This window comes from Populus trichocarpa, chromosome 5 (assembly GCF_000002775.5).
Source record: "Populus trichocarpa isolate Nisqually-1 chromosome 5, P.trichocarpa_v4.1, whole genome shotgun sequence".
NCBI classification, from domain to species: Eukaryota; Viridiplantae; Streptophyta; class Magnoliopsida; order Malpighiales; family Salicaceae; genus Populus; species Populus trichocarpa.
The window spans coordinates 20,500,741-20,514,880 of NC_037289.2; the positions used below are offsets into that span (position 1 = coordinate 20,500,741).

The following is a 14,140-nucleotide window of genomic DNA, read 5'->3' on the forward strand; positions in this document are numbered from 1 at the left end:
CCATATTAAATTTTAATAAAAAAAAATTAAATTCTTTTTAAAATACAGGTTGAACCCCGTTTCCAAACGCTTGTTTTATCAACGATGAAAACGTAGAAGTTGCTGCGGCATATCCAATGTTACCTGAGACAATTAGTCAGCATCATCATCCATTCGACACGTGTTACCGACACACTCCATCCACACGATCACAGACGTACAGCACACCCCCACATTGCCGACTCACGGGGAGACTCGAGCACCCCGCGTTCCACTTTAAAATCACGTCCACGTCATCACATTCTTCTTTTCATTCATGCGGCTGCGTCACACCCGATTGTGACTCCACCTCTTACCTCTTCAATATAGAAATAGCAGAGGCGCAACATAAGCTCGCGCACGCAATAAATTCCAAACTCCAAAAAGGAAAATAAAATTAAAAGAACGCGAGAGAAAGTCGGCGAAAAAAGAAATTGTCTTTAGGGTTTTTGAAGTTTCTCGAAGAGGTTTTTGAAGAATCAGCGAATGGTAAATCATCATGATTCTAGCGCTCTCTCTCTCTCCCTTTTCTTTTTTTAATTTTTGAATTGCTAATTTGTTAGTCGGTATTGTAGATCCATCTCGTGTTTTTTTTTTCTTTTCATTTTTAATTTGATGTCGAATACATACATAAAATCCATTGTTTGATTTTCATAATTTATTATATTTGTGTTTATATTGAAGAAAATTAGGATTAATATTTCGGTAATTCAACACGGGATCCACCCATGAGGAGATTTTTCTTGATACTGTTGTTTTGTATTATGATCTTATGCTGGTCTGTCTTGCTAAAATATTTGTAATTGGTGTTTTGTAGGATACTAAGAGAATGCTGCAGAATTCTGTACTGGCTTTAACAGATGATACTCTTATTTCAATTGGTACTGTAACAAATGCGGCAAGGGAGGTTGCCAATGATGGAGTTGATCAGTGTGATCCTCAAATTATCACTCAAGCATCATCTCTAAGTACTTTCGTTAATCTCTTTGTTGTTGTTTCTTTGTTAGTTTGATTTCATTCCCAATTGTGTTTGCAAGTCATGCTTTGCAATGTGCATCTTTCAAAATGAGCTGTGATGTTGTATTGACCATGTTCTTCATAAGTTCTTAGGAGGACTGAGGTGATTATTTAAGTGAGACAATTTTGATTGGATGTATTTTAAAGTTTGCAGAGAAAAAGAGGTTGCTCAATAGGTGGATAGGACATTGCACTTTAGCATGGGTACATATTTTGGAAACAATGATGAGTTACAGAGTTCACAATCAATGGATCAGTTCTCAGTAGCATATACAAGCAATGCTGTTAAATTCCATGCTTGCACAACTTGTTCCTTGTTTATTGAATAAGGTTTATACATGCTAGGTTGCGTCCTGGTTTAACATCTGTTGATGAATTATGACAGGTAAGCTGCCATTGGAGCCTTCCTCCGTGGATATTGTCATTCCCATCTTCAGATCAATTGAATTTCCTGGTGACCTGTTGGTAAAGGAAATGTTTAGAGTGTTGAAGCCTGGTGGAACCATTCTGATTTACAGTTCTCAGCAATCTGTTATAGGGGAAACTGACAAGGTGAATATAAATGCCTTTTTTTGTGTGGTCTGGATAGAGTTTAGTTTGTCATCAAGCTTCTCACCACGGTGTTTCTGTAGGCAATTTCTGGTCTTCAGCGCAAGTTGCTTTTGGGTGGTTTCTTGGAAGCGGAAGCTCTACAACCAAAACCTGTTGGCCTCTCCAATGTCGTTTGTTCTTTTGGGGTGAGTTAGTTTTCACTTATGACTGTTGGCATTATTGTGATCTTGTTATTCTCTGCTCGTTTACTCAAATGAGGAATGATAGAACCATAATAAGTTGATCCTTGATGTAAAAGGGCAAGGATACATATTCTCTTTGCAAGTTTTAAGTTTTAACTGTATCACCCCTTTCATTGCGTCCTAATACTATTTGCTTTCCATTATTCATGTTGCAATATACTTGGTTGAATTTATAATCCTTCTTTATTCTTAGGTCAAGGCCAAAAAACCTTCTTGGAATATTGGTTCATCCTTTGCACTAAAGAAATCTATAAAATCACCCGTCAAGGTTCAAAATGATGATTATTCAGATTTGATTGATGAGGATAGCCTTTTGACGGAAGAAGATTTGAAGAAACCTCAGCTACCACCTGGTAAGATAGAAGACACTAAGCTTTGGTTTTATGCATTTTTATGTTTTTTTGGGCCACTAGTAACCAAATTTGCATGTGAAGTTGGTGATTGTGAGGTTGGAAGCACAAGGAAGGCTTGCAAGAACTGCACTTGTGGTAGAGCTGAGGAAGAGGAGAAAGTGAAGTTGGGACCGACTATGGATCAGCTGAGCAATCCACAATCAGCATGTGGCAGTGTATGTTTTATATGTCTTTATGTGCATTAATGTAGATGTAATTGTATTTGTACACGCTAAATTGTTTCTCTCAACATGATCGTCCCTGGATCCCTAGATGATTCTCTGATTTGATGACAAATGTGCCCTGGTTTCATATCAATAACTTTTTTGGAAAGAAGCTGCATGTGTTTAGGTTACTATTATGCTAATTTACTTGAAGCAGTCTCAAGGCATCTTAGTTCATGAATAGACTAGCACACGCAGACATTAAAATCAGCATGCTTCAAAGTCATCCGCTTTGTGGTTTGTTGAATCAGCTAATTATTTCTTCCTCCAGCCTGATTTTTTTTTTCTTATGTCACGCAGTGTGGACTAGGGGATGCTTTTCGTTGCGGTACATGCCCTTACAAAGGTCTTCCCCCATTCAAACTTGGTGAAAAGGTAATTAACAGGAACACAGGATCTCTCTTTCCCTTTCCCACGACATCTGTATTACTGTATTGTATAGAACTAATAATCTATTTTCTTGCAGGTTTCACTGTCTGAAAACTTTCTCGTGGCAGACATTTGAAGTCAAAGTTGGATTTAGATGCTGCTTTTGGACATTCGCAGCTTATGAAAGCTTTTGTTTCCAGTTGGCTATGATTCATTCATATATAGTTTTACCCATTCAAATGTAGTCAACTTTAGTGTCCTAGAAATGGTCCATAAAATGACCAAACAATGTTTGATGACGAGAATAACAAACGAATTTTGCTCTTCTTATCTGCCTTGGTGCTTGTTTTCTCCTTGTGTTGGTCCTTGTTTTAGAACTAAATTCATTGTTAAATAATGCCTGTTTGTTTTTAAGTTGAATTTTTATATATATATATATATATATATATATATATATATATATTTATTTCAATTGTTTTTAGTTTTCATATTATTTACTAATATAAAAAGTAAGTTTTTTAAAATAAAAAAAAATATTAGTTTGATGTTTTTTTAAACAAAAAATATTTTGAAAAATAATTTGCTGTTATTGTCAATAAATGTATGCAATTCAAGCAGTTTCCAAATTCAAATTGAATTAAATTTGAATAGCATTACTACTGTCTATGTAATTGGTACAGATAAATGCGCAAAAAGTCTCGTCCCTTGCGAGGCAGCAAGGGAAGATAGGAGTTGAACTTGTACAGCACTGGGCGAGCCACCGTGTTGATGACCACATCGCAGCACTTCACAAGTTCAAGAAGCACCAGCATCAGTTGGTTAAATGAATAAACAAACTCAGCCTTCGCCGGTTTACGTGCATGAAGTCTCGCAATACAAAACTGAATACAGATTTGGCTTCCCGGTGCATCCAGGAAGCATCAGCTAATCTGCTGAGAAAGAAGAACCAGAAGCCCTTGAGGACCGACCAATATTTCGTTGAGGAAACTCAATAACCCAAACCATACCACAGGAGTCACATCCACTCCTCCAAGTGGTGGAATCAACTTTCTGGTCGGAATGAGAAGTGGTTCTGTGGGAGCATAAACTAATACATATGGAAACTTCCCGACAGGAAGCTTTGGGTACCATGACATTACTATCCTCAAAATAAATAGAAAGGAAAATGCTGAGAGGAATGGCCCCAAGATACCTACCGCTGACTTCGCTGCGGCAGGGTCTAAATCTGCCAGCATCAATCTCTGAATTAAATTTGAGGTAGCATCTGATGTTTTTGGTATGCCTACGTTGATATTCCCAACAACCTCAGGAATGCTAAACGGCTCCCCTGATATGTCTCCATGTGACATTGCGAGGTCTACATTAAGAGAAGCTGCGACTCTGGTAAAGCAGCACGTCCTTGACGACAGGACTTGATGGCCTTGGCTGGAATGTCCTCTGGTAGGGCAGTTCAACCTCTCCTGCACAACTTAAACAGTTAGATACATGGAGTATGGAGCCTATAAGCAGTTCGAAAATCTTCTTCTTAACCTTGATATTTTACCCATTTATCATACTATTAATACAAATGTTTTCCATTCATGGAAAAAGATCTGAGAACGTAAAACAAAATTGGGTCAGAATTTAAGAATATATTATACTGGTGCACATCAAGGCCCCCGCAAACATGCAGATGAAGATTATAGAATATAAAAAAACTAATTAGTGTGCAGGAAGCCAGGGGATTTGATCAAATGTCAAATGCAATAAAAAACAGTGACTCGTCACAAAACTTTAAAAAACATTCAGAGATATCCCAAGCTGTTTCAGAAGGGCACTGAGACATGATTTTGAGGTTCGAGTAGCAAACACTAGAAAAATCAAATGGAATACAACCCAAGGACTTTCTGGTATAGAAAATGTTCTTGAAGAAAGTAGACATGCACACAGAGGTCAGAGAATTCATCAAGTTGTAAGAGATAATCTTTTTCTAGGGCTGGTTTGGTTCCGAGAGCACAAATCACATTCACAAATAGACCTTGGAGCAAGGATAAAGCAAAAGCAAAAGAGATTCGTGAGCCAGCCCCAGTTACTTGCTACAGCCCCAAGTTATGTGCCTAATTGCTAAACCAAATTACGTAACAAGTAGAAATGAGCAAGCCCCATCAGTAATCAAATGAGAGGAAGCCTTGGCTTGCACACACTGCTGCTTAGAAAATCGAAAACCAAATTCCCTCGAAGAAGAAAAGGATCAACTTTAACATATTTCGAAGAAAACCAATTGCTATAGTTTCTTTTTCAGTCTTTATCTAACCTTTTGATTGGATAAAATTCATTTTAAATACAAATTGATTTAGTAAAATGTTCAAGTAGTTGTATGGGGAAGAAAATAAAGACTGTAAAAGGATCAAGTATCCTCCACCATGATATAATCTGAACTAATATTCCATGCCATCATCATATGCATAAAGGAGACTGTAAAAGCAAAATAGTAAACAGAGTTTGGGCGCTCACAGAAACATTAAATTTGGCTTTCTTGTGTATCAAAGGCGCCCATCTTATATGATTCTGGTTGTGGTGGAGGGAAGATAATGCTGCCATTTTCTGTGAGAGAGCGAGAAGGAAATGAATGGGCAGCAATGTATCAGGGTGCCGGTGGATTTTTTGGATTTTTCTTTTCATGGGTTAATTTGAATGACCAGCAAAAAGGAAACAAATTGCAATCGTTGGACTCCCAGTTGGAAATCTGGTTCGGTTGGGTCCATCACCAAGAAGCCCAAATCAGGGTTTCTCCAAGAACTAAGAAGAGCACGGTACCGGGCTCTTCCTCGGATCATCAGAGTTATGCCCTGTTTTACATTATGTTTTTGAAAGTTTTTAATTTTTTTAGTTTTAAATTATTTTTTTGGGTTTTATTGAATTTTTTTTAATATACTAATATAAAAAATAAATTTTAAAAAAATAAAATATTTCAATACATTTTCAAATAAAAAATATTTTAAAAAACAATATCTGTAACACTTCCAAATAGATTTTAATATTGAGTACAGCATGACTACCCATAACAAATTTAGTATGTTTGGTTTTGTAATATATTCATTTTTGTTTTTCAAAAAGCTTTTTAATTTTTTTATTTAAAAATTTATTAAATTGATTTTTTAATAGTTTAAATATGCTGATATAAAAAATAAAAAATATATAATTTTAATATATTTTGAATTAAAAAATATTTTTAAAAAGCTTTTCCATCCTACATGCGAAACACTGTTGGTTTTTTAGTGTGTCTCGAGTTAGTTTACATGTTAATTTAGATTAATTCTTTTTATGATTTTAAAAATGTACCCTTCATATATTAGTGAGATGTGTTAAAGAAATTTAATAATTCTTTTAATATCAACCCAGGACATTACCTATTAACAAAAACATACCAACAAAAATGCAATTGGAGTCTCATTAATCATATAAAAACCTCAATAATGTCATGGAATTAAAAGGAAATCAGGAGCAAACCCTAATAAATTAATCTCATCATATGTTCTTCATGCTCCAATTTGATTCAAAACTTCCCTTGCTAGTAAAAGGGTCAAGGAAAAAAAGTAATTGGACCAGTTACTTGCACATCAAGAAGAAGAACTGTGCATCTCTCTCATTGAAATCAGTCTAGTTACATAAATGGATAGCTAGCTTGGATCTTCATGATCATAGAGAAAACATCTATCAATGTATATAAGAAAAATAACAATAAAGAACTAAACTAGATTATTTTTTAATGTTTGGTGAAAATAAGTTGAAAAACAATTTTAGTATTCAGTTACATCATGAAAAAAAGCAATAAAATAATTGATTAAAGTTTTTTTTCTTCAAGTTTGTTAAAAAGACAAGGATAAAATTAAAAATATATTTTAATTTTATAAATTATGTTAAATAAAACAAATAATAATAAAAAAATAAATAACAAATTTAACAGATCAAAATCAACTAGGCTTCCTACGACGAGGGCCGACTGTTTATATACGAGACAATGTGTTGAATCCAAAATGAAAAAGGACTCATCTTACATGTTGGTGAATGGAAGGGGTTTGAGTGTCAAATGCCTTCTATTTTGCAAGAAGTTTCCAAATATTTATCTTAAATAAATTTTTTTGTTAAAGTAAAATGGTAAAATACACGTAAGTTCATCATCATGGGCTGGATTTACATTAGGGTCACCAAAAGCTTCATTCCATGCCGCAACAGGTAACCCCACTTCAAATAAGCGATAACCAATCATAAATTATAAGAATCCATGTATGCTGCATGAAATTTCTTGCATCACCGCTAATAACTCTCTAGAAAGAACCATACTTTATTCACAGTTTACAGCCATCAAATAACATGGAAAGTTTTCTATCTGCTATGACGAGAGGAGATTTGCAATATGAATGAATACAAAGAATCTTAAAAATTGAGAAACAATGTCTAAGAATGCATGAATAGACTGGATGCAAATTCAAGTGTCTTAAGAATTCAACAGTGAAAAGCAATCTTACAATCAAATAATTTCTCCTTGGTAATCTTTGAGAGAGGCAATCAATTTCCTATTCGTGAAATGGTGTGAGATCAATGTTCATCGGTTTCTTCCCCTTGCTTACCTTCTGTGGTACACAAGAAAAATAAACATCCAGGTCAATAATGGAATGGAAATGACGTTATCCATGCTACATCATATACAACAACCACTACCAATCAAATTTATTACTGGAACCGGGGGCTTTTCTAGAAACGTTGGCTTGAGATTGTAGAAGGAGACTGGCAAGGAGGAGGCAGCGAGTGAGATTATTCAAACTAAAAAATTGAAAAAGTGCAAAATGAACGCCAAAGGGTTCAAACAGTGAGCTAAGAGAGATTGGTACATAATGATAGAGATACTAAGAAGTGGTGAGAAGGTAAAATTACAGAAATTAGTAGGGTTCTATGAAATTGAGACTCCCAATCACGAGCCCCAATCTGACATTTGGGTGTACTCTCTCTAATCTCATGAATTGGAGATGAAAGAACACAATGCGTGCAGCGTTGCTACAAAGAAGAGTTTCTGACGGTGTATAAGCTTTAGAAGAAGTGTATGTGCTGATAAAAGATGGAGATAATACTTACAGCTATTGCCACAAGCTCTTCTAGCAGCTCCTCTAAATGGCGTAGAGGCTAATTTCATCAAAAAGCAAAAGATAGATAATTATACAGCCAAAATTAAAAAAAAAAAAACTGGCATTTGTTTAAACAAATATCTATATGTATAATCTAATGAAAAACACATAGGACATTTCACAAATAAGGCCTATGTAAGACTCACCCACTGAGTTGGACCATCCACCGGGGCATTCAGAGGATCATCATGAACCTAAGCACCACAAAGAAGCTTTGAGAAGCCTATATATAAATATGATCAAAGATACAAACACTGCCACAACTACTAGAAATTGTAACATCGCAAACTCAGAAGCAAAGCAAAAGATTCATGAAATAAGAAATTCATATAGAAAAACTAGACATTAATGGAATGGTAGAAACCAGACCAATTCACTTCAATTCCTCCTGATGATGAACTTCGGAGTCTCCACAAACAGGGATGGAACCACGACAAAGTTTGACAAAGTCTTCATTTTAGTCCTAAAATTATATGGTTTATATATAATCCTGAGACGTTCCAATAATAAATTGATCATTTTCAACAGATCATCATACCTCCATGAAAATTCCATCCACCCCAACGGCCACTGCTGTCCTTGCAATGCATGGTATCAATTCACGAAGACCTCCACTAGCAACACCTCCACCATCCAACTGTAGATAGAGCATACTTTACCGATTTCATATGAGGGCAAAAATACAAAAAGGAGATGTACATAGCAACACATTACACTTTACATAAAAATGAAGACCAGGGAAATATAGCGACCAGAAGGAAGGACAACACAAAACCATAGCATCAAAGACATGATTTAAGACACCAAAGGCCAAAATTATTAACAGATTGGTTTCCCACATTCTTAAAGTTTATCAGGGAAATCATGTAAAACACACTAATACTGGTCTGCTAACATTTACCAAGACTGAATCTATGTTCCATCATCTAGTTGTACAACGGAAAATGGAAGACAATCCACACCTTTCTCCCAGCAGGCTGTTGTAGTGAATGTGTGATGTCAGCTACCTGTTTTGAAACACTTGAATCAGTGATTAAGTCTTCCACATTATAGCATGTAAATTGAAATATAAGAAGCACATCAGTAGAAGAACCCAAAAGAACTATCTGAAGTGGATTAATACTGTAAGCGGCTATAGATAATTTCTATAATCACTCTAAACGTGACATGTTTGATAAAAGATAAAAGTTCGAGATTTCTAAACTAAAAGAACAAAAGTTGTGCAAGCCAATGCCATAAAATAAAAAATTGGAATTGAAGTTTGATGAAACATTTAAAACTTTTCTCCTTTTAATGGAAGATTAAATTCAAGCTAATGAATGGGACAATTATCCATATATGCTCTTGCCTACATCTCATCCACTTCAAGATCAGGATCAAGTTCTAAGAAAGCCAAAGGATTCTGTCCTCTTGCAAAGAAAATTAGAATCCCAATCAAATATGACACTTCTCCTTATCTCTTAGACAAGAAATTCAAGGAGTGAAAAATGAAATGGTCCAAGTTTTGGAGATTTATGTGGAGGGGGAGAATCAGGAGAATATCTGCTATTAGGTGGTCTTATAAATGTAAAATACCATTCACCTTCGGACTTGATACACTTTGTATATGTTACATACTTTCTATCTTAATTGAATTATTATTCAATATAAAGGGGCTTGATGAGCATCAAATGGTATGAAACAATAAAGAAGAGTATTTGACGTACAACAGGACAATTAGCTTCCCTGATCCATTCCAAATTACGCGGATCAACAATCAAATCACCTACAAGCCAAGCCCAAACGTAGGATCAAATCAAACTGGATAACAAATATGCTGTTACTCATCAAAGACTTCAAATTCCAAATATGTTTAAACCAAACTCTTAAATTGTGTAGTTCACAAAAATTTAGTTCATTTAACTTACATGCAAATAATTCAAAAACACAAAATCAAATTTCTCTTAATAAGTGTTTCGTTCCGCTTTCTCCATCTCTTTCTCTCTTTCTACATGTTATTCCTAATAATAAATCCTCATAATTTCAAATTCTATTCTGAAACCTTAATTCCCCAAACCTTATTGATTTCCTACCATTCTATCTTTGCAAGACAGCGCATAAATTTTAATTATCCAGGCTGTCCTGCATCACTGGTATGCCAATTTAAACAGCTTCTTAAACTAATTGCAGATAGAAATTTTCCAAACTTCAAGAATCCCCTAATTGATCCCCTTTTACACGTTGAAAGATAATTAGAAACAAAAAACACGGCTTCTTATATTCATTTCATATAGAAAGCTGCAGAACTTCAAGAATTCCCGACTTAACCCCCCTTTACACTGTTGAAAGAAAATAAGAAACAAACAACACCTTTTAAAAACATATGGCATGCATCATTTGAGACAAAAACCGGGCACACTTACTATAGCCAAACATAGTTCCCCTCTCACAAACCATGACATTTGGATTTCCAGCCAATCTTACCTTCTCAGCAGAATTTGACATGACCTGCATGTTTTAATTCTATGATCATTAATTAGAGAAACAACACTAGACAGAGGCATGCCTATATTTCAAAAGCTTGAAATCCAAGCACGTCAATATGAATACTTTTTTCATGGAAAAGAGAACTCACAGAAGGAGCACAGAATTGGCCTTTCTTAATATTGATAATTTTCCCAGTCTTGGCAGCTGCAACTAGAAGATCTGTCTGTTATAAAATCTAAAAAATGAGATAACTCCATTGAAAAAAACAATGAAAGGGAAACGGTGCATCTTTCAAACTCAAAATGAACTCATCGTGGAAACATCAAGCTAAAAGATATAAGGTAGCAACTTAACCTGACGACATAAAAAGGCTGGAATCTGAATGATATCTGCAACTTTGCCAACTGGTTCACACTGGCCAAATAGAAAAGGTTACAATTGTTTGTGACACTTTGGGGCAATCTTACTACTTCATACTTGTAGCAAGTTGGCACTAAAGAAAAAGGTAAATATTTGAACAGAAACGAAGGACTATAAATAGAAAAGACATAAAATAGGATGTAAGAGTTTACTTAATTCAAGAAATCAGGCTTATGCAAATTCTTTAACAAATATTCCAAGGGAAAGAAAACAATCGACAAACACTCCATAAGGTTTGTCAAAACAGTAATTTCATCCTCTCTCTTCTTTTTTTTCTTTTTTTTCCCCCAGAATTCTACCATTTTGGTCACTAATGAAAAAGACTTGGAAGTAATAAAAGACCAATACAATGATACATAATCATTATCATCTCATGACACAATAATACATCAACTTTTCTTTATAAGAAGTTGCGACTGGCATAGAACTAAAACTTAGTTCAGGTTTGACCATGCTGAGTGCATCATCTTTCATTTCTCATTCTCAACACCATTACGAAGTAATGCTCCACCTAATGGAACTGAAAGTCTAGAAGAGCCATGTAATAGACATTTGTTCAGCATATTAGATCATATAATATAACCTTCCAAAAATTAATGGGAAGAAGTCAACACTAAAAGAAAATAAACAATATGATCACAATTAATGGGAAGAAGTCAACCATAAAAGAATAGGATGGTTGCCTACCTGAATTGTTTCATGCACATCAGTAACAATGGGGATGTCATATGCTATTTTAACCTTCTCAAGGATCTACACCAAATACAAGAGAGAGGATATTAATCAGTTATCAGTTCATGTATGTGAAATTTCCTAAAATTATTAAGCATCTTGACAATCTACTCATAACGTGACACCAACAAGTAAATCTAGTAGAAGCGACTACAAACCTGCTAAGAGATTTGTGTGCATGCATTATCAATATTGGTTATAAATTGAGTACCAATGTATCAGGAAGTAATCACTGAATAACCACAAAAAAATGTATATAGACGTACATTGCTTGATGCCAACATATATTCGTCCAACATCCAATTTGAGTGGTCAAGGCCAATAATATTGGCAAAGACTGTAATACCAAGATCATTATGCAAATCACTGTGATCAATATAAGGAAAGTACGCCAACATTATCATATTCTGAATTCTAACTCAATGTCTGCACTTTATGAACATTTAACTTAGTCCCAACCTGTGAATGTGTGAGCTTAATTACTTGTATTTCATAATTGCTGTTTGTCTTGTTTTAACAGTTATGAATTACTAGCATAAAAAGTATGAACTTTACGCCTGTGTCTTATTCCAATATTTCGCATTATTCATTGTCGTAAAGCGTGAACTGATACCTTCAAGCCTTCGCTCATTCCTGGACCTCTAAATGATTTTGAGGATGTCCTGTTAGCTTTATCAAAGCTTGATTTAAAAACCAGTGGCAACCCAACTCTACAAGATAAAATAAAATAAAATAATCACAAACACATTCTCTTCAGCCTGCTTCCTTCCAATTATAATAAAAGCAGTCCATTTTTCCAATCTCCTTGCCACAAAAACATCATTTTTTTTCAAAATTAAACGCATTGACAGAAGCATAAGAAACGTACTTGGTGGAGATAGTCTTGAGATGGTTGGCCATTCTAAGAATGTGTTCTTCAGATTCAATCACATTGGGTCCCGCTAACAAGAAAAATGGTTCTGCTACCTGTATTTCAAATCCAATCCAATCGCCAAATTATACACAAAAGACGATTCATACCAATGCAGAGACCAAACAAAATGATAACCGATTCAAGACCTAAAACAATACCTTGAGCTGGTCAAACAAAGCAGTTGAGGAATCCATCTTCTCTACTTGGACCAAGAAAGCTCTTCAGCTGCAAAACTTTATGTTGTGCAGTTGCGTTTTCGGATTTTAACAAAGCAAAACAAGAGAGATCTCGCCTTACGTAGATCTACGCTAGAGCTGACAGAAATCCACTCTCAGAATTACAGCACAGGGACAGGGTGAAACATTCACTGATTCACTCACTGTGTGTCGCTTTAGCGAGTCAGTGGGTGTTGGGGTCCAGACTCCAGACGCGCGTTGGGGTTCAAACGCAAATAAGATGTGCGTTTCGGGCCCAATATAGCCAGTAAGTCTGAACAAAATGTCCAGAGTGGTCCGGCCCAAATGAAAACTAAGTCTACACTGTAATTAAAGACTCAACTCGTCCCATGAACCAGCCCATGGCGAAGGTCAAGAGCTTCATCTCAAGATTTTTTTAAAATAAATCATTTTATAATTTTTTAAAAATCAAACAGGGTATTATCTCAGTCTACTAGGTCGCGAATCAATTAAGTTTGGCCAGATGTACTCCTAACCTAATTTGATATAAAACTCATTGCATGTTAGGTTTTGGATTGATTGGTTATCAAATTCATCTAAACTCTAAAAAGCTTATAAAGGCATACTCGGTAGGAGAGGAGAGCATGGTGATACCTTTGCTTCAAATCCTGTCCAATCCTAATTAGTTTTTGCATACAATTAAACCTTTATAAATTAATATTTTAGGTACCATGAAAATTTATGATTTAATCGATAAATTAATGATTAATAAATCAATATATTCTTTATTTTTTTCTCCAGAACATTGAACTTAATATTACCTAATATCGAATTATGAATGTGATTATAGAAATATTACCTACTATCAAATTATGAATTGTTGTTATTTCATGTGTGTTTTTCTTTTAATGAAATATAATGATATAATGAATGTTGAGTGTTTTTTGAACTGCTTAAGAAAAAACGAGGTAATTTTAGAGTTATTGAGCGGTAAGAAAATTATTGAGAACAACATAGAAAATAATAAAAAAAATAAAGTTAAAGATAATAGTTCTGTACTAGAGTTTATATCACACAAAGATATACTCAAAGCAACAATTATAACGTATAATTTTCTCAAACAACATGAGAAAACTATACTAGAGCTTCTTAATGCACCAAGAAAAGTTAGAAATTAGATCTAAAGAGATATTAATTTCAAGAAAAAACAAGCCGTATTAAAGTGATATTTTACAAAAGTCTCCTAATTGAGTCGTGTGTGCATATAGTTTTGATGTATAAAGAAATTATTAATTTATATATCAAGTGAGACCTATATTTTTTTTAATATATTATCTTATAAATTTAGTGAATTATTAATTTATCACACGGATTCCAAGTCAGACCAACCAAAAGCAAAAATACTATTTAACCAAGATTATTAATTTATCAAGTTTATATTGTATTTTACATGAAAT

General features: G+C 34.5%; 3 protein-coding genes across 4 annotated transcripts; 1 reads left to right on the forward strand and 2 right to left on the reverse strand.

The window, feature by feature from the left end:
• Window positions 1-339: 339 nt before the first annotated feature.
• Window positions 340-3,146, forward strand: LOC7492497 (anamorsin homolog). Its single transcript, XM_006383586.3, has 8 exons — window positions 340-507; window positions 836-986; window positions 1,421-1,587; window positions 1,668-1,772; window positions 2,023-2,182; window positions 2,264-2,397; window positions 2,746-2,820; window positions 2,912-3,146. The coding sequence occupies exons 1-8, from the start codon at window positions 505-507 to the stop codon at window positions 2,948-2,950; spliced, it is 834 nt and encodes a 277-aa protein (XP_006383648.1). The 5' UTR covers window positions 340-504; the 3' UTR covers window positions 2,951-3,146.
• Window positions 3,147-3,432: 286 nt separating this feature from the next.
• Window positions 3,433-5,474, reverse strand: LOC7464785 (protein COFACTOR ASSEMBLY OF COMPLEX C SUBUNIT B CCB3, chloroplastic). Its single transcript, XM_002307492.4, has 2 exons — window positions 5,308-5,474; window positions 3,433-4,274 (listed from the first exon to the last, which is right to left on the reverse strand). The coding sequence occupies exons 1-2, from the start codon at window positions 5,392-5,394 to the stop codon at window positions 3,735-3,737; spliced, it is 627 nt and encodes a 208-aa protein (XP_002307528.1). The 5' UTR covers window positions 5,395-5,474; the 3' UTR covers window positions 3,433-3,734.
• Window positions 5,475-6,763: 1,289 nt separating this feature from the next.
• On the reverse strand, window positions 6,764-12,919 carry LOC7492498 (2-dehydro-3-deoxyphosphooctonate aldolase). 2 transcript variants are annotated; one of them, XM_024601614.1, is made up of 14 exons: window positions 12,666-12,916; window positions 12,463-12,560; window positions 12,208-12,304; window positions 11,550-11,615; window positions 10,797-10,856; window positions 10,591-10,665; window positions 10,379-10,463; window positions 9,683-9,741; window positions 8,939-8,983; window positions 8,515-8,613; window positions 8,123-8,170; window positions 7,927-7,974; window positions 7,323-7,427; window positions 6,764-7,038 (listed from the first exon to the last, which is right to left on the reverse strand). In XM_024601614.1, the coding sequence occupies exons 1-13, from the start codon at window positions 12,699-12,701 to the stop codon at window positions 7,371-7,373; spliced, it is 873 nt and encodes a 290-aa protein (XP_024457382.1). In that variant the 5' UTR covers window positions 12,702-12,916; the 3' UTR covers window positions 6,764-7,038; window positions 7,323-7,370. The 2 variants fall into 2 exon arrangements, with proteins under 2 accessions (XP_024457382.1, XP_052308608.1); XM_052452648.1 differs by lacking the exons at window positions 6,764-7,038; window positions 7,323-7,427; window positions 7,927-7,974; window positions 8,123-8,170 and adding an exon at window positions 8,209-8,439 and having other exon boundaries at window positions 12,666-12,919.
• Between the last annotated feature and the right edge of the window lie 1,221 nt (window positions 12,920-14,140).